This window comes from Anastrepha ludens, chromosome 3 (assembly GCF_028408465.1).
Source record: "Anastrepha ludens isolate Willacy chromosome 3, idAnaLude1.1, whole genome shotgun sequence".
Lineage (NCBI taxonomy): Eukaryota > Metazoa > Arthropoda > Insecta > Diptera > Tephritidae > Anastrepha > Anastrepha ludens.
Window position 1 is genome coordinate 12561349 of NC_071499.1, and position 24158 is coordinate 12585506.

The 24158-nt window shown below is 40.9% G+C and overlaps 1 protein-coding gene across 1 annotated transcript in view; it reads right to left on the reverse strand.

Moving 5' to 3' along the window:
* Positions 1 to 4453: 4453 nt before the first annotated feature.
* LOC128857028 (uncharacterized) overlaps positions 4454 to 24158 on the reverse strand; it is a 75281-nt gene continuing 55576 nt past the window's right edge. Inside the window, exons 3-4 of the mRNA XM_054092547.1 lie at positions 6384 to 6834; positions 4454 to 6294 (exon numbers count right to left, since the gene is read on the reverse strand). Of these exons, the coding sequence (XP_053948522.1) occupies positions 5145 to 6294; positions 6384 to 6834 (1601 nt within the window). The 3' untranslated portion in view covers positions 4454 to 5144. The remainder of the gene's footprint in view (positions 6295 to 6383; positions 6835 to 24158) is intronic.

Below are 24158 nucleotides of genomic sequence, written 5' to 3' on the forward strand. Positions count from 1 at the left end.
TTGTATTTGTAAAGACATGCAAATAGCTGTAAATATGTATCTAATAACAGTAAATTTCAAAAATTAAAATATGTAATATAGTATTGTCATTATTGATTTGCTTTAACTTTTTCAACAGTGTATAGGCAAGTCCAGCTTGTTTGTAATACACACACACACACGCACATAATTAGCTCTATGTATGTATATGCATATGTTTACAATTGTATGTTTATATCCAACAATATGAATAACAATGGGAATTTAATTGCTTATTTATGTAATATTTCATTTTTGATTTGCCATCGACTCTTTGTCACACACTAAGCCATGTGTATATTTGCGGTCATACACGCACATATACACACATAACTGCAATAGGATTATCAAAATCAACTTGCATGTGTATATGAAATTTTTATTTATTTATATTAATAATTTTTTTTATTTTATTTTAATTTTTTTTATTTAACATTTATTCTATTTGTCTCATTTGTGTTTTGTTGGTTTACCGTAAACAGATTCCGTTTTGCTTATTTCTATTCTATATTTTATCGATATTAGTTATTTTCCATTTATTTGCGTATAATGGTTCAGTTAACTTTGTATTACATTTGATTGGATTTTATATAAATATGCGTATATTTTATTATCAGCAGCATACAGGTATGCATTAAATTAATTTGTGTTACTCAACTGTAAGGAATTTAATTAATTAAAAAAATAAAAATAAAAAAAATGGTGTCAATTTCTTTCGTATGCTTTACACTGTTTTTTTTTTATCAAATTAGCGCTTTATTATTATTTTATAATTACATTTAAGCTCCTGCAGAAAAGTACTTAAAGTGTTGAAAAATTACAAAAAAAGCAAAAAAAAAATTGTTGTGCATTAATCACCCCGACTGCTGCACTTCATCAGCATTTGATCAGCATTAATCAATAGCGCAAATGGAGAACGTTGAACGCTTCAATCAAACGGTTGTACATACATACATACATACATATATACATATGTTATCTTAGCACTTTTGCCATTACATTGCATATCAAGATTTGTTTCATAAACTTGTTTTTATGGAAATCAATTTTTTGTTTTAGTTATTTGGTTTATGGTTTTGCAGTCATTATATCTCTCCATGAGCACTGTTGGTCGCTATAAATGTTTTTTTTAATTCTTTTTTAATTTCATTTACGCACTTTTAGTAATATTTCTTTATGATTCCATTTTGGATTTGTTTGACAATATGTAAAAAAAATAGAACAACAACAACAACCACAACAAAATGAAAAACAATTCATTTCCACTTACTTTTTACTTTTTATTCACATCGAGATAAGGTAATTAAGCGATTTCTTGCAAAAGAGCTGCGCTGATTGAGAGAGAGAGAGAGAGAGAGGGAGAGAGAGTACCAGATAGTACTAAAATCAATCAGAAAATTCTAATCTTCTTCTTCTTCTTCTTAATTGGCGCTACAACCGCTTACGCGATTTTGGCCGAGTTTAACAAAGCGCGCCAGTCGTTTCTTTCTCCTGCTAACCGGCGCCAAGTGAACACATCAAGTGAAGCCAAGTCCTTATTCACCTGATCTTTCCAACGCAGAGGAGGCCTTCCTGGTTCCTGGAGGATGGTTCCATATGTAGAAGTCCACGCAAGTGGGGAAAGTTACTGATCGCCATTCACTTGGGAGTGGCCAGGACGATTCTTCTTCATATGGCTCAAGCAGCTCACAACGTCCGGGATTAGCCCATGTATCCTCCGTACACCCGTTCGGGAGTGAACTAACGTGAGAAGGCGAAGCATTCCAGGATAGCTGGTTGTGCGCTGGGTTTGGGACCCCACAATTAAAAGATTAAAAAAGCCTCGGATGAGACCTTTCTATACTGATGACGACCACTGCAAATTCTAATCAGATAGAAAAAGACCCTTGCGACCTCTTCAACTTTGTTATGGAAAGTGTGATTCGCAGGGCGGGGGTACAACAAAACGGTATTTTTTCCTATAAAAGTGTCCAGCTCATTTCATATTCTGATGACATCGACATCACCGGAATACCGGCACCGATTTTACGGCTATTGAAAAGGAGCCCACACGATTGGGTCTGGTGCTAAATGAGCGCAAAACCTGGTATACCTGTATGTTGGAGTCTTGCAGGGAGTCGCGACGTCTTGAACCACATATCGAAGTTAATAACTTTGAACGTAAGCAAACTATTATGGAAGTTATTTCCAAATACAAAAAAAAAAAATGAAATCAACGAACCAAACAAATTTCAAAACAAAAACAAAAAAATTCTTCTAAGATCACTTATGACCCTTAAACAAGGTCAAAGCGCTTTGAAGTTAAGGAAATTTTCTCAATTTTCGTCGAGGGTTTTAATTGAATCCGATGTGATCGAGGACTTCATATATCAGCCTTGCAGTCAAGCCAAGGGTAATTCTTGCTAAAAGATGCTACTTTGGGCTAAGTGCGCAGTTAAGTAGTAAATTCCTCTCCCGACGAATGAAAACAGACGCTCATCATCTCGGTGCTTCTCTATGACGCTTAGTCCCGTACAGTCAAATAATCAGATGCTGCCACCTTTGGAGTTTTCGAGAGAACGACGCATTCGAATGAACGACGAACTGTTCGAGCTTCACGGAGCTATTGACATAGTCAAACGAGTGACCCTGCAGCGACTAAGTGGCTGGGTCATGTCATCCGAACCGGTTTCGGAAGGAAGTGCTCCGGCAAAGAAGATGTTTGAGACGGTACTTGGCGGGCGATCTTCTAAAGGACGTCCTCGTGTTCTGTGGAAGAACCAAATTGAACATGATTTTGTTGAAAAAGTTGTGCGGAAAATAGAGACAAATGACGAGGCATTATTCAACAGGCTGTAATTTGCAGAAATCCTCTTACAAAGCAGAAAACCATGTCGAGGAAAATGAAAGTATCGACCAGATCCTTGTCAAGACTAATTAGAGATCAACTCCACATAAGAGTCTGCCGTCGCTCAACTGGTCATCTCTTAACAACGCGCTTGAAGAAAATTAGACTCGACAGATGCAAGCAGGTTCTTCGGTGGCGGTTAAAGGCCATGAATCTTCTTCTTAATTGGCGCGATAACTGCTTACGCGATTTTGGCCGTGTTTAACAAAGCGCGCCAGTCGTTTCTTTATCGTGCTAACCGGCGCCAATTGGACACACCAAATGAAGCCAAGTCCTCCTCCACCTGATCTTACCTCTTCCTCTGCTAGCACCAGCTGCTACCGCATCGAATACTTTCAGAGCCGAAACGTTTTTTTCCATTCAGACGACTTGACCCAGCCAACGTAGCCGCTGGATCTTTATTCGCTGCGCTATGTCTATGCCATCGTAAAGCTCATACAGCTCATCGTTCCACCGCCTGCGATATTCGCCGTTGCCAACGTGCAAGGGTCCAAAAATCTTCCAAAGAATCTTTCTCTCAAACACTCCAAGTGTCGCTTCATCGGATGTCATCGTCCAAGCTTCTGCGCCATACGTTAGGACTGACGCCATTCGTTAGTAAGGCCATGAATACCATATATTATTTTCACAGATGAGAAAATTTTCACCGTTGAAGAAGTTTTTAATAAGAAAAGTGACAACCATTTGGGTTTGGTGGGGAGTATCTTGTAAAGGCGATACATCTCTTAATTTCTGCGAGAAAAGGGCTAAGACTAAGGTAAAAGTGTACCAGGAAGATGTCTAAGAAGGCGTGGTGAAGCAGTTGAGCACTACTCTCTTTAATGGAGAACGTTAGATCTTCCAGGAAGATCCCGTTCCAGCCCATAAGGCAAAAACCACCCAGCAGTGGCTAAAAAACCATATTCCTGGGTTCATAGCTGCAGAAGATTGGCCGCGTCTGGAAGTCCATATCAAAATCCATCCAGCCGAAGACCTCACAGAAATTTAGAGAGTCTGAAACAGTGCCGTCAATATCCATGGAAACCAGGCGTGCTGCAATAGCTGAATAACCTAATCGTTTGAAGGCTTCTGTAAGAGCAAATGGTGACCATTTCGTATGAAAACTTAAACTTTTTTCTTTTAATATTTACATTATTAAGTGAAACTAGTACGGTTCTCGCCCTTTTCCAAACTTACCTACTCCTGTTTCTAAAAAAAAACCCCAAAAATTTATCCTTTCCAACCATATTCCTGCACAATAGTCAGCGCATTATTTGCATTGTGACTGCTTAACTAAGCAAAATCAGTGGCGCCAGCAAGAGGAAGCGGGCGACCGTGGTAATAGCGCAGACACACGAAATTTAGCGAAGTCCTCAATCATCTGTGCGATCCTTCTGCCAGAAAAATGTGAGACACAGATGGCGCTCCAAGCAGTAAGAAAGCGTTGTTCCTAAGCAACGACAGGTGGGCATTCCCACAACTTAGGACTGCTAGCGGCAGGCTAATCACCTACCCTGTCAGAAATAGAAACAGATTAACGAAACCAACGAAAGACTGAGTTTTGTCGAGGCCCTATGCTCCCGAGAGGAGTGAACAAGAAAAAAAAAATTATTGTATTCATTCTACTTTTCAACAATAAATAAATATTGCAAAGTATATTTGCTACCATTATTTTTTCCCAAAAGGAAGGACACAGAGTGGAGAGTCGGCTCTTAACTTTAGTTTTTTTCGAGTACACTCGTTTGCTTACATATATACATATATATATACATATACTTAGGTCACAAAACACATCTAACTCTTAGTTGAACATATTAACTTTGTTTTCCGTTTTCGGTTTTCGGTTTTAATTTTTGTTTGTTTTTTGTTTTAATTGAAACTACGTTAATAGTTATATTTATAGTTTTATAATATTACTTTTGCGCTTGAATATATATTTATAATAAGTACATACACATATGCGAGTACATGCAGTTTGTACATATGTTTTATGTATATTTTTATTTCTGTCTACACAGGAACCGGAAGGTACTTCAGACTCTAAATGTCTGCTTATAATTTGTACAAAATCAAACAGAATTTAATACTTTTGTAAGAAAGTCTTAAGCTACTTATTCCATCTTCGTATCTTCGCATCTTCGCTTCGTCTCGACATCGTAGACCGCTACATACTTTTCCGAAATATCACACTTGCTTGCAACCACTTGCCCCCCCATACTCAAATCATTAGCACTTACTTGAATAGCCGCCGCACTGCTAATTATTTAACGAACAAATCCTTTAAAGTCGAACAGAGCGACGCTTCGCATGTGTCCTTCGAGTCATCCTCGTCCGTCTTGCCGAACCAATTGAGCGTCGAACGTACCGCATTTGTTGCTTGACTTTGTGCGCTGCGCCCGCCGCGCTTAGCCGATTCTTTCGACAACAGGCCGCCTGTTTTTGTGCTACTACTTTTTGGTGTGCTACCCGAGCTACCCGATGGTCCCGAAGTGGAGCCTTTGCGCAGAAAACCCTCAATTGCCGAGCCAATCACAGTCGCATCGACAATAGTGCCTTTTGTTGTGTCTGTCCAGCTTTTTTGTTTGCTGCGTGGCACCAATTTTGGTTTGCTCTCGCGCAGCACATCTTTCGCCTGTAAACGCTTCAGCATGTCTTCGGAGAGTGCCATGGCGGTGCTTTTGCTGCGTATGCTCTTCTTACGTGCCATTGGTTGATGGCGTTTCTCGAACCAACCGGAAAGTGCGGCAGAGCTATTGTCTTGCGCATTGCTCACCAGCTGTTTGGCGTTATTGAGTATGGATACATCAAAACTGTTGGAGCGTGTGGAGCGACCCGCATTGGGATCGAGTAGATTAGATGTGGAGCTACTGGTTGCCGAAGCGCCTGCTGAGGCTGTTAGGCCACTAGTCGCTGGTTTAGTTTTAGCTGTGGCACCCGTGGCGTTGGTGGTTGTGGTGGGTGGCAACACTACGGTTGGTATTATGTCTTCACATTTGTTGATCTCGATGGCTGACGAGGTGAGCGTGCTGAAGAATGAAGTATTTAAGAGCCCACCGCTCTTCTTACGTTTTGTCGACGAACGATTGCTGCCCGGCTGTAGGATACAGGGTGAGAGTATGGCTGGATTTTCGGAGGCGCGTCGCATATTTGGCGCTGGTGAGGTGCCACCTGAAACGCATTCGGAGTAACGTCGATTCGTGTAGCGCTGTGGTGTACCACCGCCGACTTCATCCAAAGTTTGTACCTCGCACACCTTCTCGCTGCTCGTATTCCAAAGTTTCATACGCGCCTTACGCGACTGTACAATATCATCCATTATGTCTAATTGTAGATTGTGTATGCTGCCAATGGGATCTGTGGATGGTGGGCCAGTGGAGGTTTTGCTCTCGCGGCGTGAGTTTAGTGCACGACTGGTGAGATGGAAAAAAGGTTGAACAGTTAGATTATAGTGGCTTTAGAGCACAACACAACAAACAAGCAACCCCCTTCCCCAACTCACCTGCTTCCCGATGGATAGGCGGCCACTGATTCACGGCGCGAGCGTCCAAATAAGGTGGTTGGCACTTTGGAAATAGTCACAACAGAATGACGTCTTCCGGACGGTGCTGGCGCCTGTGAGAGCGTGGCGAGGAATGCCGCTTCCTTGGGTGAAGGACCGGAGCCTTCACCGCCGCGCTCTGACAGGCGGCGCACCTGACTAGCAGTGATGCCTTCGGTGACCTGCTGTGAGGGTAGTGAATGTTTTCGACTTTCACGTGGATCACGCCATGGTGAGAGCAAATATGGATTTACGGGAGAGTCTATGTCCAAGCTGGCTTTGTTTGATGGGGTCTCTGAACTATCGCGATCATCCTCCTCAACTAATTGTGACTCCTCGACCACAATGAGTGGTTCCTGCTTGCCCACCGAGCCGAAGCGTGAAAACGACGAACGACGCATGCGAAAAGTGTCTGAAAGAAAACAAAGGGCACATGATAAAATTTATGATTTTGCACATTCGAGTATAAAATTGTCTGAAATATCCCACCTACAACCGAAATGGTGGCTCACTAGATGAGTGCTGTCTGATAAAAGCGGTCGAATTTTTCAATTCACTTAAAGATTTGAAGACGTGGCTTGCTCTTGGCTGACTTTTACATAACGAGCTTTATTTTTTTTTCGAGCTGCAAAGGCAGATGCTGGATATCGAAGCTATATGAATCCTCTCATGATGGAGCTCTTACACTTAGGAGGAGATATAAAATACCCTGAGCTCAAGTACGTTCAGTAGGGGTTCTCCGCTAATACTTTCTGGAAGACTTGGGGGCAGGTCTAATCGTAAATAGAAAGTTTACTGCAAGCCAAATATTGAATGGAGCATTAGCATGGCATCAGTTGCTTAGTATGACAGAAAGGGACGTTTTTGGCAAAAATTGGGTAATCTATTGGATTCATGGTACCACTTTAATGGCAATTATTGGTGTGTGGAATCCTCATCTGGTAGAATTCGCTGAAGAACACGACTGTGGTTAATCATCTAAAAAGGGTTCAAAGATTTGCGCTCAAGGAAGTGCTTCGGAAGACTTCTAAATGTGGACTTCTAATACTGGTACCCGTACCGTAATCAGGATGAGAGCATGAACTACAAGCTTGAGCTAAGCTAAAGGCATTCCAGGACTCTTAGAAACTTTCGGTTCATCTCCGCGGTGACTGACGTGGACATAATCACACTGAGTACAAGTGGGACATTTTCAACCAACATACAAGGGAGGAATGGTCGGAGTGCTGCATTGGAAGGCAGTGCTCAATAAACTTTGGTTAAAAGTTTAGATTACGGGACCACAGTAATGTGTTCTAAGTTCTATTTCGACAGCAAAGCAGCAAACAGGGCCTTGAGTACACTGATGTTACTCGGAATTATTAGGGAGACGTTTGACTTAACTTTTGTAGCATCGGAATTGTTTGATATCAAGCACACACAGGTACCTGGTCACAGAGGTATTGCGGGTGATCCAAGTTGATATCGACCACTCCGCATGGTAGATACGATGGGTAAGATCTTGCAGAAATTGATCTGTACGCGACTGGAGAAACACCTGAAAAACTGATCGGACGGCCTTTCAGAAAACCAGTTCAGCTTCAGAAAATATCGCTCAACTATCGATGCGGTTAAAAATATGACGAACATTGCGAGTAAGGCAATTGAAAGTGAGAGATGGAGCTATGGAAGAGAAAAGAACGCCAGGATACCTTCTGCGTGTTATACACAGTTGCCTGTCAGAGAGACTACTGCTGTACGATACAGATAAAGGGCCGCAAAGCTACGTGGTGACGCGCGGAGTACCGCAGGGATCCGTACTGGGTCCGATACTACGAAACGGGCTCAACGATGGTGTATTCCGACTCCCACTGACAAAGGAAGTGCAAATAATTGGATACGCAGACGACATTGTGCTGACGATAGTTGCCAAAGAAATCTCTCAGATCCAGAGCAACTGCAACGAAACAACGGCGAAGGTCAAGGAATGGCTGTCGGCAGCGAAACTATAGCTAGCAGCAAAGAAAACGGAGGCAGTACTTGTAACGAGCAGGAAAAAAATAGAAAGGACCACGCTTAACAATTATGGGTACAACGTTACAATGCAAGCGAGGTCAAAATATCTGGGCGTTATGATCGATGCGAGACCAAGTTTCAAGGAGCACATTGAAAAAGCAAGTGAAAACATAGCCAGGGTAACGGCAGCGCTAGTAAGGATTATGGCCAATATTGGTGACCCCATCCAGAGCAGGAAAGCGCTCCTGGCTAAAGTTAGCCAGTCCTCATTTATATACAAGCCCTGGTTGCCTATGCTTTTAAAACGGTCTCATATGAAGCAGTGAATATCATATCGGGCATTATGACGCCGGACATAGTGGCTTGCGAACTGGGCAGAATATATGACAAAGCTAAAAGTCTAAATAGACGACTTACGGCTGACGAGCGCAAAAAAGAAAGACAGAGGAGCATGGATGAGTGGCAAAATCGCTGGGACTTAGCGGTAAAAGGGAGGTGGGCACACAGACTTAACGGTCTAGACATGGGTCGTGCATAGACATTATGAAACGGATTTCTGCCTGACACAATTCCTGACGGGACATGGCTGCTTCAGAGAGGACCTTCATATATTTGGCCATGTTGGTGAAATGGACTACTCGTTCTGCGGTAGGTGCTGTGAAAATGCGGAACATATCTTCTTTTCCTGCCCGAGATATGTGCCCGAAAGAAGATTATAGAAATGATAGTTGAAGAAAGAGTTACGCAAGGCAATATGGTGAAACACGAGTTGCAATCGAAGTTGGTGTAGGCCAAAATGAAAGACAGATCAGCAAATACCCCTACAAGCGCTGCAGAAGAAAGAATGGCATGGCAGCGCAGAAAGGAGACAACCAATCAATGGAGAGTAGAGCAATGTGTATACGAAGAGGCATAAATGGTCCTTGACCTTGACCCTGAAGCCACAGAGATCGGAGTTAAGTGTTTAGTGCGTAGGTGTACTGGTCCGCAAGTCCAGTTTAGTAAGATAATACTGGCTGTGCATGGTCTCAAATGAGGTGTACCTTTAGCGAACAGTGTGAATCCTGTATGCCGTCTAAGTTGACGGTATCTATGCAAGATTCCCCCTTCGGATACAAAAAAAAGGAAAAAAGAAAAAAAAACAAGAAATATTGCAAAAATAAACTGGCTGAGTAAACCAATGTTTAACTACTTTCCAGTTGAAATAAAAAGTCATAGTTTGGCTATTTGCTCCTTCTTGCTTACCTACCTCCTCCCTTTACTAACACCACAATAGACAAATTTAGAATTTTCGTTCAACTAAATCTTCTTATCCTTGGGGGTAATCATCCAAACTAACTTACCTGTCCCACCTACATATGGAACTCCCTTAGTAGCAACATTCTTTCTGGTACGAAAATAACTTCACATCTGTCAATCAGTGTCCTATTTATTACGAAAGTTGCTGTGTGAAAACACTCGGCGCTTGTGTCCAATCTCACGCAACCATGAAAACACCTGTTGCACATTACACTCCCACACGCATTCACAGTCTTCCGCTTACATACAGACACGTGCGTTATATTCGCACCTTCTTGGATTCATTAAACTCGACTCCGAGATGTATTCACGTTGAGTTGGGCAAGTATGAACTTATTTATGACAGCCCACGCATACAGGTACTCAGGCGAGCAGGCGAGCTGCTGAGCTCTCATCCTGTGCATACAACTCGGAGCCAAATTGAATGTACTTGTACAACAAGAAGATTTGTTTGCGGATATGGTGATTTTGAAGCGAGAAGCAAGGCAAGATTACTTTCGTTGAGTTGTTTGCGAATATACGAAAAAGGTTTAGTTGTTGTTAGTTACTTTTTATTTTACGCTGAGTAAGTTGACTTTCGTTTGTTCAGCGCTTTGAAGGTTTATTAGATTTAATGAACAAAGTTACTTAAGCTCCAAGGAGCAGATTATTTCACACGAGTAGTTATGCTGAAAAGTATATAGTTGCAAGCGCAAAGAGCCACACAGGCAAAAAGCTGGCATTGAAAGGATCATGGGGTCCAGTTGGTTAAGATTCCTACTTTTTTATTGTACCAGAAACAGTTAAGTGAAGTTAAATATTTTCTTCAACAGAAATAACACTTAGACTGAAAAGTCTCAGGCCTAACAAAGAAAACACGTCCTTTTTTTGTTCAAATTAGCCTAATTCATCAATGTAATTTCCAACAAAAACAACGCAAACATTCCAGCTCAACTTTAACATTTCAATACCACTTTTGGGAGAACGTTTTATCTTTTGCCTCAAAAAGGCTTCAGTTTCAGCGATCATTTATTCGAGCGAAATATCTTACCGGCGAGCATTGTTTTTAGGTCTGCGAACAGCCAGTAGTCGCTGGGAGCCAAATCTGCCGAATGCGGTGGGCTTGGCTGCAATTCGAAGTTCAATTCAAGTAGTTTTGCCATTGCCGTTTGATTGTGACACGGTGCGTCTGTCTTGTTTTGGTCAACAGTGAGCAAACGCCGCACGCACTTTAAACAGTGCTTTCTCATAGTCAAATGATCATGCAATATAAAGCCAACAAGTTAACTTTTTGAATCTTTTGATATCTTTACGATGTCAGCTAACTCACGCAACTTTTCTTTTTGATCATTCAAAACGATTTTGTGGATTTTTTTGAGGTTTGGGGTTCCCACCTCATTTGGCTCCCACTGCGTTGTGCATCATCGGTGTCTCTACGACCACATTTGAAGTCAGCAAACCATCGCTTTATTGTTGTTTCTGATGGAGCGGAGTCCCCTTACCATTTTTCAAGTCATTGCTCCGCTTGAACGGTATTTTCCCCCATCAAGAAGCAGTGTAAAATTAAAGTACGGAATTCTTTTTGATCCTTTCTTTCGAAAAAAAATAGCGTCACAAAAACTCACGAAATAAGTAGAATAGAACAGTTGTTTTTTTAAGGTTAGTACTAACTGAAGAAGAGTTAAATGCAAAACATGAGTGCCAGCTATGTGGTAGGCCCGGGACTTTTCAGTCCATGTTTTATGTATCTTCTTAAAAAGGTGTATTTTACATAATTTGACATCGCTGAATATCCAGGCCTTTTAGTGCTAAAAAACTTCCGAAAAGCGTATATAACAATCCTGTTATAGATATCGTTCGAAATAAAAACATCCTGCTTTTTTGACACATTCAATTTTATAGTTGAAAATCTGCCAAATATTTATAAAAAGTTTATCATTTCTCCAGTTGCAAAAATTGAAAACGGCCGGTTTTATTTAATTTGCTATAACTTTGAAGGTTAGGCGCTCTGAGGCTTTACATTTTCGAAATGAAATTGTCTCTCATTCTAACATTTTCAATTATTTTTTCTACAAAGTTTATAAACGAAAGGCGGTCGCTGTAGCCGAATGGATTGGTGTGTGTATACCATTATGGTGTGCGTAGGTGCGAATCTCCGTGCAGGAAACAGCAAACTAAGCAAAGCTTCTTCTAATAACAGTCACCTCTCGGCAGGCAATGGCAAACATCCGATTGTATTTCTGCTATGAAAAAGCTCACCATAAAAAAAAAAAAAAATCATTTCCGTTCGGAGTTGGTTTAAAACTGTAGGTCCCTCATAAATAGGAGGAGAAGCTCGGCCAAACACCCAACAAAAGTGTTCGCGCCAATTATTTACTTTATTTATTTATTATTTTTTATAAACTAAAAAAATGAGTAAAAATTAAAAAATTTTGAAAAAGTCTGAAAATGTCCGTTTTGCTGCAAACACAAAAAAAAGAACACAAACGAGAAGATTCGTCCTCACTGTATGCCACGTAATTTGACAATTGCCCACACAAGGATCCGATTGGTGTAAAGAAATGTAGAAGAAATTTAGCCTTGAATCTACGCGGTTCTTCTATTCTTCTACAAAAAGACGAGTGAGCCAGAAACAAAACAGCAATCGGCATCACGGGTATTCTAAGATGAGCTTATTCCAACAAGAGTTGCTCGTAGGTTTCATGAACATTTCATACAGAGGTCTTTCTGTAAGATCTTGCCGAAAAAGCACTTCTTCTTATTGATTTATGCTCCATGCCATCCCAAAGAAGGCGAGTTAAAGAGCTACGTCGGCCAACTATCGGTAATGCCCTCTCTTCCAAATTGAACTACAAAAAATCCATCTTAAGTTACATTGTTTCCTATGGAGAAACTAACGATAAGACACTGCGAAATATGCTTTTTAGCTAGTGTAAGGGATGATCTTACTGCTGCTTGCATTTAGACATCGTTTCAAAAACTGAAAAAGCATCTGACTGGGATTGTGACGATCTCATTCCTCTTTCAGAGTTACGATTACAGATAGCTGGTGATGCATCCAATATTCAATTCATTCCAACTTTGTTTCGGGAATTAAAAGCATTGCAACAGGTGTCACAATCTGAAATCGACCAAAGGATTGTTGAACCTCATTCAGAACCCATAGCTTTAAATAAAAAAGGTGAAGAAACTAACGACGTAATGCATTCGATATATGCTTGGGTAGAGCAAAACAATGTTCGCTTAAACGATGTTATGACGCTGCAGAGGCTAAGCAGCAGTGAGGTACTGAAATTTATCGCTTTACGGTGTACTTAAATAATATAATAAAAAGAAATAAATTTGGATTGCTATCAGTAAAAATACTATTTCAATTTATATGAAAAAAAAAACCTCAGCACTTGCGACAATCTTTCACGGAGCGCGGGTTTCATTACATTAAAAAATCGAGTTTCTACTGGATATATAATATAAAATTGGAGCTAAAACCCACAAATGCAGAGGTCTGCAGTTTTTAGCTCCCTCCGAATGGCAGGTAGTTATTATAAGAAGCTTTTTTATGGCGGCCGCCGTAGCCGAATGGGTTGGTGCGTGATTACCATTCGGAATTCACAGAGAGAACGTCAGTTCGAATCTCGGTGAAACACCAAAATTAAGAAAAACACTTTTCTAATAACGGTCGCCCCTCGGCAGGCAATGGCAAACCTCCGATTGTATTTCTGCCATGAAAAAGCTCCGCATAAAAAAAAATATCTGCCGTTCGGAGTCGGCTTGAAACTGTAAGTCCTGTGGGACAAGATCAAGACGCACACCACAAATAGGAGGAGGAGCTCGGCCAAACACCCAAAAATTGTGTACGCGCCAATTATATATATATATATTTTGTATGGCAAAAATGCACTCGCCGGTTCGACATTACATGCCGAGAGATGAAACCTAGGTAGGTTAGATGGCAAGAATACCCCAAGTATACTTCAAGTAACACTTACGTGCCGTTTTGATACCATAATATGGACCACTACCTGCGAAAAAAGAAATTAGGGAAGAGAGAACCGTCTACAGCCATCCAGTGCTGTTGATGTAGTGGAGGAGAGCAAAAGGATTTACGCTGGAAAATTTCTTCAAGCCATCCCCAAAGGGCACGCTAAGGAATCTCAAGCGCTTAGCCGCCAGAGCCGGACATTTGCAGAGAAAGTGCTCAACAGTCTCTTTCTCTGCAGGCTCCCCACAGCTTCAGGGGTTGTACGCAATTCCAAGCTTCTCCGCATGAGTACCGATCACCCAGTGACCAGTGAACACCGTAATGAGTTTAGAAATTGAATGGCGGGGGATTCCCATCACCTTAAACGTTCTGTTTATTTCGTATTGAATACATAGTGTTTTCAAAATAGGACATGATGAGACAGACCTCAATCTGTCTTGCGCTTTTCTAGAAAAAAATTTTGTAGTTTCCCTTTAACAACGGTCAAGGGGACACCGATGTCTGAAAAGGGGGCAGATGGAACCGGTTCTGTCGAACTCTTCCTGGCAAGCTCATCGACAATTTCGTTTCCCTTTATATTCCTGTAACCAGGAACCCCGATAAGGGAAATGTTTCCTGCACTTTCGAAACGTTTGAGTTCCTCGTTACCGGAGTTTACGAGAAGAGAGCTGCAATACGGCGACGACAGGGCCTTGATCGCAGCTTGACTATCGGAAAAAATATTAATGCCTCCCTCCGAACAGCGACCCCTTTGCATTTTGCATGCTTGCAGGATCGCGAAGACTTCCGCTTGAAAAACGATGCTCGTTTCCGGCAGTTTAAAGGAGACTGAAATATTGGCTGATTTAGTTTAGTGGTGTTGTAGCGCTTCTGAAGAGCTACCCACCAAACTAGGCAACCATATGTCAAAATTGGCAGAACCACTAAGTTGTGCATCCAGACTACGTGACGTGGCTTCAGACCCCATTTTTTGCCAAACATAGATTTACAGGCGTAGAAGGCTATACTGGCCTTCTTAACTCGATATTCTAAGTGCAGCTTCCAGTGGAGCTTGGGGTCAAGTATTACGCCAAGATACTTGACTCGCGATGAGAGTGTAAGATACTGGTTGTTTAGTCTTGGTTTTGTATTTCCTGGTGAATAGCATCAACTCCGTTTTGTCAGACTTGACTCTGAGACCGCAACTGGCAGCCCATCTACTGAGTATGGCCAGTGCACTTTCCAAATTTCAGCCATTATTAATGGGAAAGGTCCTGAGACCATGAAGCCTATTAAAAAACATTTTCTACCGTTTGGTCTTTTGTGCACGGGGTTTTGAACCATAGCAATAACGAATTGCTGTCACGCGCTAACTCATTCGGCAACAGAAGCCACCGAAAATAATTAGCCTTCGAAATTATGTAACTCCTTAAGTATCATTACCATAAATTTTAATGCCTCACAATAAACTCACACACTTCAACCAAGCCAAAGTTTTTGCATGTATTGGTATGTACTTGTAACGCAGGTAACTCGAATTCGATTGCGAATACTCAATTTATAATGACTTACCAACAGTTTATTACATTAACTGAAAATCACATAACCATAGCAATAACTATTGACGCAAACACAGTTTAATGGATAGGTATTGGAATATATTTATTGTATGTAAAGGGTGTTTAAATTTCAAGGGCCGATGTTGAATGTGAACCACACCTAAACGTTAACGATACCGTTGGACTTCTTTCTTTGGCGTTATTTGAAAGAAAAGGTGTACGTCGATAAGTCAGCAACAATTCAAGAGCTAAAGGATGAGATAATTCGGCACATTAACGACATAGAACCTCAGTTATGCCTCAACGTCATCGAAAATTTGGACCATCGGATGCAGGTGTGACGCCGAGGCCGCGGCGGCCATTTGGCCGATATTTTGTTCCATACGTAATTGAGCCATACCAATATTATCATAATAAAGAGAAATGACAATAATTTCCTAAAAAAATTGTATTTTATTCAAAATCAACACCGGCCCTTGAAACTTAACCACCTTTTATATGTGCCTGTGTATGGGTGCCTATGCTGATAGCAACTAAAGAGCGCGAAGCTCAACGCGAAGCGCTGCGATAGCATCAAATTAAAATGGCTTCCAGGCGGACATTGGCAGTCGTGCAGATAAAATTTCTTCGAAGCAACTAGCCTGAGTAACGACAGTTGCCAGTCGAATATGGAGGAGGAGGAGGAGGCGCGAAAGTGCCATGGAGCCATCAATGATAATGCAAATAAATAAATCATAAATATTTAAGCAAACCGAGAGAGCAACACATATAGCAGCACGCACACACACACATATATATATAGAGAGAGAGATGAGTGGAATCACAAACGAAGAGTGGGAGCGGGAGGGAGTTGCAATGATAGTGAAAATAATGGATTCGCTGCTACCTGCTGTGCATATAAATCTCAATAATATATTTATGTATGTATGTATGTATATACTATGTACGAATATTATTGTATAATGCGATTACCCAGCTCAACACAGCAGCTTATTTATTCATATTACGTACTGACAGATGATGGAGCGCAATTGCAATGCAGCGCAGTGGGGCTGGAGCTTTTGGTTTAATGTTGCCATTAGCTGGAAAGAGTGATGCTTTTAAAGTAAACAAAGGCACGCTCGCACATGCATGGATGGAAATGGATGTACTTATATGTGTGTACGAGCATTCGATTAAAATGGGTTAAAATGTTTGGAATGACGCCTCAGTATATGTTATTTTGTTGCACATTCCATAAGCACACATACACACACACACACAAACTCGTATATATGAACTCATACGTGGTTTTGTTGGCCATATTTGCACGACTCATAAAACACCCCTTGAGTTAGTGCTGTAACCTTGTGGCAAGGTGCTGCAACGTGACCTCCATACATAATGTTGTACTGCTCGTTTGAAGGAGTGCTGCGTTGAATATTTTTAGTGAGTGTCAGATGGTGGAGGAGAGCAGAGAATGCGTAGAGTTGACATTGAAAAATAGTTCGGACAATCTTTTGGTTCAAAAGTAGAATAAATTGGTAATGCACATTCCGGGAAAAGTTAGGCTTGAGCAGATATGCAACTAAGTTCAACTAATTGGCAACGAAATGCAGGCAGTCACTTCTGATGGAACAGGTAAAGTTTTACAAATAAAGAGTGATTTTTTTAGAGCTATAGGAAAGTTTTTTTCAAAAAAAACACAAGTAAAATTCAGAAAAACGCATGAAATTTTTATTCAAATCGATAGTACAGTCCATATAATTTAGTGTTTGGAGATTATTTCATGCAAATGTTGACCGCGACTGCGCTTCAAATGGTCTATCCGCTTAGTCCAATTTTGGCATACTCTTTCCAATGTTTCGGCCAGTATCTCACATATAAATGCTTTAATGTTGTCTTCCAATGCGTTAAATGAAGCAGACTTGTATGAATAGACAAGAGCTTTAACATAGCCCCCCAAAAAATAATCTAAAGGCGTTATATCGCACGATCTGGGTGGCCAATTGACAGGTCCCGAACGTGAAATAAAATGTTCACCAAACACCGAACTCGCCTCTCAACAAGTCCATTGTTATGCGTGCTGTGTGGCATGTGGCACCGTCTTGCTGAAACCACATGTCATGCAAGTCAAGCTCTTGCATTTTGGGTAAAAAAAGGTTGGATATCATTTCACGGTAGCGCTCACCATTCACAGTTACGTTACGATTCGCAGCATCTATGAAGAAGTACGGTCCCATGATACCTCCAGCCCATAAACTGCACCAAACTGTGATCTTTTCTGGATACATTGGTGGCTCTTGCAATTCTTCTGGCTGATCTTCACTCTAAAATCGACAATTCTGGTTATTTACGCACCCATTGATCCAAAAATGAGCGTCAATTTTTCGATAAAAAGTGGATCTTAAACTTTCTTAACAGAACACATTAACATTAACATTAACATTATAATAAAATTCAATGATTTGCAAGCGTTGTTCGTTTGGAAAACGATTCATGGTTAAATTATAGACCAAACTGAAGATGTTTGACAGTGAAACAAAACACGAAACATGCGTCAGCTGTTTAAACCAACTGTTTAAAAAGATAATAGCTAAAAAACAGCCTTTACAAAATGCATTGTAAAACATATGCATATTTTTTTTTCCAAACGACAGGGTAAGTTACTCCTACTCATACGCGTATACTTCTGATAGAGGAAGTCATGCTGACCCCTTACTACTGAATGAAGTTAAAGTTGTGTGCTTTTGATTTTTTTATTACTTGGATTTGAAGGTTAACCTCCTCCTTAAAGCTTAATCTCTTTCCCACCAAAGCAACAAGCAAACTTTAAAGGAATAGTTTCATGTTAGTTTCAAGAATGGAAAATACATGCGAGACTTTTACCTAACTGAAATACCTGTGCTTAGTTAAACTCTTAATCACTTACAATCAAACTTATATTCTACCTACATTTATTCGATTTTAGCAAAACGTTCAGAAAAATTAATAAAAATGTATACATACAGTCTGTTTCAGAAGAAAACTACCGGTTTTTTTCTTGTTACTTCAAGATGTCTTTGCATATTGCGGCCGCTTCTCGCCCAGTGCTCGGCTCAATCGCATCAAATGAAGTCGATATCGATCCCCAGTGATGGTTTCGCTTGCTTTTAACAGTTCATAATACTCGTATTGGTAGTCGAAAAAGTCTTTTCGTATTTCTAATCAAACTTCAACTCATTTTTTTTATATTTATAATGAACTTTATTAAACCAAATATGTACCATTTTGGTCGGTCACCTTTTGCCATTTTTCTTCTAGAGACATTATTAAATCAGTGTAAAACTTTTGTGGTTTCTCGGCGAAAAACTGCGACAAGTAATTTTCACAGGCTTCTCTTGAAGCCAACTTTACTCCATTAAGGGAGTTCTGCATTGACCGAAACAAATGGTTGTCCGATGGTGCAAGGTCAGGGCTATATGGTGGGTGCATCAAAACCTCCCAGCTAAGCCCTCCCAGTTTTTGCCGAGTCATCAAATATGTGTATGGCCTAGCGTTGTCCTGATGGAAGACGACGCCCTTTCTGCTGATCAGTTCTGATCGTTTTTTTTTTTTGGACTGCTTTCTTCAACCTCATCAGTTGTTGACAGTAAAGTGTAGAATCAATCGTTCGAGCAGGCTGGAGCAGCTCATAATGGATGATTCCTTTCCAATCCCACCAAACACACAGCATAACTTTCGAGGCGTCAATCCTGGCTTTGCGACCATTTGTTGAGCTTCACCACGCTTGCACCATGATCTTTTTCGCACATTATTGTCGTATTTGATCCACTTTTCGTCTCCTGTTACCATTCGCTCCAGAAATGGTTCGATTTCATTTCGTTTCAGCAAAGAATCGCAGATGTTATATTAATTCGGTCCATTAAATTTTTCACAGACAATTCATGTGGTACCCAAACATCGAGCTTCTTTTTGTAACCAGCCTTTTTTAAATGGTTCAAAACCGTTTGATGATGTATATTTAGTGTCTAATTTCATCGACTTTTTCCACGATAGGTCGACCGGAGTGAGGTGCATCTTTCACATCGAAATATCCAGAACGGAAGCGAGCGAACCATTGTTGTGCTACACGAACGGATACAGCATCGTCTCCGTAGACTTCACAAATTTCATTGGTGGCTTGCGTGGCATTCTTCCCTTTTTTATACAAAAATTTCAAAATATAGCGAGTTTCTTCATTATTTTCACTCATTTTTGAACAGCTATAACTTTTTTTCAACTTCTCCGAATTTAATTTTTTTTTGGTTAAAGGAAGCTTAAAATGTCGCCTTTCTAACACCATATGATGTGAACACAATGTGATTGGTAACACTGGAGATAGATGACTCCAACGACATCTATTGACAAAATACGAAAAGACTTTTTAGACTACCCAATATATCTCGTTCTGCTTTTTCCTGCGTAGTAGTCCCACTCAAGCGCTAGGACGCCAGTGCTAACTCAGTTTAGTCTCGTTCGAAACTTTCCCGTTAACGCAACCAAACAAAAATGAGTGGGAAGAACGCAAAGCGTTTCGCGACGGTATTTTTATGCACGCATTCGAAAGTGCCGAAATTATCTTACGCCGCGGCAGCAAAAGTGATTAAAAAGTCAAAAAAGTTTGTTGTGATGTGAAATCAACGGTATAAGGTGTACAAAAATGCCGATCACTTTTCCAAGCGCGACTTGAAGCGAGTGACGACAAAAAAGCAGGATAAAGTAATCGTTCAACTTTTTAAGCGACTACGCCAAGCGCGCCCAATTCTTGCTGAAAAGAGAATCGATGTGAATATCAAAAAAAACCACTGCTCTCAAAAAAACACGTAGAGATACGCAAGACTTGGGCTACCGAAGACATGAAACGCGATTGGAGTAAGGTTATTTTCTCGGGTGAAGCAACTTTCAGGGCTTGGGTTCCACTTAAGCGAGCTTGGTCCACGAGCCATTCTAAAATCGTATAGCGCACTGTTAAACACTCGGTGAAAGAGAATGTTTAGGGTGGCTTCTCCGAGTTCGGTTTCGGGTGTTTGAAACTCTTCACCCAAAATTCGAACGCCGAAAAATAGGTCGAAATTTGCAATAGAGGACTTTTGAAGTCGGTTGAAAAGAAGTATCCAGAAAGAAACAATGATTGGGTCTTGCAAGAAGATAATGACCCAAAACACCAAAGTCGACTTTGTAAGGGCTGGAAACAAGAAGGCGTCACAGTAATGGACTGTCCTTCCCAGCCCCAGACGTGTGGGGAATTATGAAAACGCATCTTGCCGGAAGCCAGTCCACGATTTAAAGCAACTCGTGCGTCAAGTTCGCAAAATCTGATCCTCTTTGTCGACGAGTTACGCAGAAAACCTGGCCCAAAGCATGCCGAGAGAATGCCAGGCTATATTCGACAACGATGAAGACTACACGGCTTATGGAGTAATTGCGACTCGTATTTTTGTACATACTTCCATGTAAAAAGAAATTTAAATATATATCTTTTATATTTCATAAACAATCGCGGTTCCTTTTTTCTGACACACACTTTAAGTACTCGTAGATATGAAATAATATCTTTCAAGCAGAAGTTCTCGAGTTAAGGTAAGTATGCAGGAAATTAGAAACCGTCCACAACAACTATCGGAAGTATCCATTTTTTCAGATGGTCAAGCAGACATCTTAGCTTTAAAGTCACTAACACCCAACTTAAAAATCACCAGGAAATACCAAGAAGAAATAAATGCCTTAGCACGCACGACAGACATCACCTCATCTGGGTCCTGGACATAGGAACATAGAAGGAAATGGGAAAGCTGATGAACTGGCAACACAGGGGACTTCCTCTAAGAGTATTCGAAGTTGTAGCAGTGGGCTGCCTCCGAAGCGCATACAAAAGGGAAATCTTTTTGCAATTCCAGAAACAGGCCGTTGACAGATACTTGGCGGCCTTGATGGCCTGCATGGACCACGAAACCCATAGCTGATGAGCCATAAAGAAAGCCATGAGCAGATATATTCAGAATTATGCCAACAATAACCGGCAACTGGCCTTTGTGATTCCAGGAAGAGTGGGTGGCCGTACAGCGATGGGTGCAGAAGCTGCAATCAAACAGAATCTAAGGAAACAGTCTTTCACTAGCTGCGTTAGTGCCCAAGTCTGAGAGTTGTACGATATAGAATGATGGGGGAATTCTTGATGGTTAACTTGAAAGAAATTGTAGAAAAGAAAATAGACGACATAGACAGATTCATAGTCAAATCAAGATGGTTCGACTAATATCTGTAAAAAGCAGTGGTTCTTCAAGTGGCTTCAAAATGGCACTTTCTGTGCTAATTGGGTCGGGACAATACCTCCGACCCCACTACAAGTAAGTGCAATGAGCCAGTGTGGGTCAGAATAACCTATTTAATAGCCAAAACTCTGATATCCTAGGAAACGGTGAAAGAATCAATTAAAAACCCATTTCTAAAAGTTTTTAAGTCTCTGATTACAAATAAAAATTTAAAAAGTCAAAATGCGGAAACCAAAACACACATGAATTAAATATGAAATCAGTATTTTCACACTAAAATAAGAATTTAGTGACTTAAAAACACAACACAAAGTAATCTTTAAAAAGCCCAAAATATGAGACTGAAAATGGAGTACAGAAATTTGCCACTCCCACGACAGTCGCTTCTACGATAATGGACAACCTGGATTTATATCCGGCCAAGGGCTGCTTACTCCAGCAGTATTCCTCAAAAATGTATGGTGAACACAAGAATGATAGATTTACACGATTTGCTCTTTAACTATGGTGAAAAAGAAAATTGGCAGCCCAATTCTGCATGATCATTTTACACATGTTTAGAAACTCGTCCAATCACTCGTTATTCAGTCGGCAACGAAGTCTCATTGGTTGATTTTTTTCGTACATCACCAACGCATCCTCATTTTTTTTCTAAACACATTCCAAGTAACGCCAGCCCGTCAGCTGATTCTCTCAAATTCACTCAGAGCCGAACTACGGCCTGTTAAAGAGCAGACCTCTAAAATTTGATGACCACCAATTAATTGCATTTTTATTAACCGCTTCAAGTTACTGATGAATTTCACCAGATGTGTGACATTTAAACTCGCAATATCTGCAGGTGTGTAGCGACAAAGTGAGAGTTCAGATGTCTTCTTAGGAGTATTTTCCCGACCAGAACAGGGCAGCTGAAATGGTACCACCTCTTTCTCTATGCAGCTCCTGCAGAAAGGACTAGAAGAAATACCAAGTCTTACATGGACATAGACACCTAACGGATAATTACCAGTAAGGATATATCTCAAATTCGAGAGGTGCGACTTTGTTAGCCTTAGAAGTTCCCTCGAGCGTCTCCGATCTACTAATCATCATCATCATCATTCCTTCCTCTCTGTTGCGGAGCATAGGGCCAGAGTAAACTTTTTCCATTTTGTGTGATTGCCGGATATATTTTTCTCTTCCTGCCAGGTCATTGTCTTGTAAACGCCTTTTTATTTCTCTTCGATGCAGCGTCGCCAAGAGTTCCTAGGTCTGCTCCTTCTGCGCTGTCCTTGGCAGTTCCAGTCCAGCTCGACAGATATGCAGGTCAGGTAGAGAATAAAATACCACTCGCGGACCAAAACTAGAAACTAAGCAGCCTCTGTCTTATATTAAGCCGCTGAAACCAGCATCTGACTCGTAACGAGCGGCTGCCAACAAATAGGTGATCCCGCAAGCTAAATTCAAGGTAGCAATCCCATTTCGAGGATAGGAACCTTAAGCTAACAACCTACTGCTTCCGTTAAAGTTGCAAGTTGCACCAGTTAAATGAAAAAAACCACAGGAGCCATCATCAAAAAATTTTTTCTTACAACCAAATCGTATTTTCATCCCCTTTTTTAAAAATTCATATAAAAAAAATTTAAGTTTTGATGAAAATTTGTTAATTTTTTTATTACTTTTGTTTGAAAATTTGGAGTTTGTACAGAAAAATAAAGTTATTATTTTCCAGCCCATTTTCGCTGGCTAAAAATCGTCGACGAATAATCATTCATTAGTCGAGGCATTGTTGGTATATTATTGGCTATAAATTTAATCAGAAGGTCAGGACGCCGAACTTACCTCTCTATCCTGGGGATGGAGCATCTATCTTTAAGACATCCCGGCGGAGCTGTTCGAAGTCCAAAGCGGAATTCGCCAGGGATGTATTCTATCGCCCGTGTAACTCCTCTTAGTCATAGGAAAGATCCAGGAAGCAGGCTTAAGCCCTCTTAACAAATGCGTCCATATGGGACGATGATTAGCATGCTACAACACATCGATTATGCTGACGACATATGGCACTTGGCACATCACCTAAGCAAACTAAAGGAAATGGAGCTAGGTCTGCCGTCTTAAAATCAGTTTTGACAAGACGAAGGTGGGTGAGTGGAGATTGCAGGTAACTCTTTGAAACAGTGAAGGAGTTTACTTATCTCGGCAGCAAAATTGCCCCGGACGAAGACACAGATGTAGACAAAAGCTCTCGAATCGAAAAAGCCTGAAGGCTACTCGGGATGATACACTCTGTATGGCGAAACACCAACCTGATTTCCAATTAAAGGTTAGGCTTTTCAAGTCGAATGTGCAGTTGGTACTGCTGTACAGCAGCTCTACCTGGAAAATCACCACTGCGGTAACTGCCAAATAAGGAATTGCTCGAAAAAGCAAACATAGAACCGCTAGATATTTGGATTAGAAGACAGAAATGGAAGTGGATTGGTCGCACTTAACGCAAGGAAGACGGTAACATAGCGAAGAAGCAATGGATTGGAAACCACTCACAGCGAGAGAAAGAGCCAAAAGAAACCTGGAAAAGTGCTGTGAACCGCGAGACTGCTCAACTCGGGTTAAGCTGGAAGCAGGTGAAGGCGTTACCAGTGATCGGACGAAATGGCGCGCAGGTGCTCTTGGTGCCATATGCTCCGCTAAC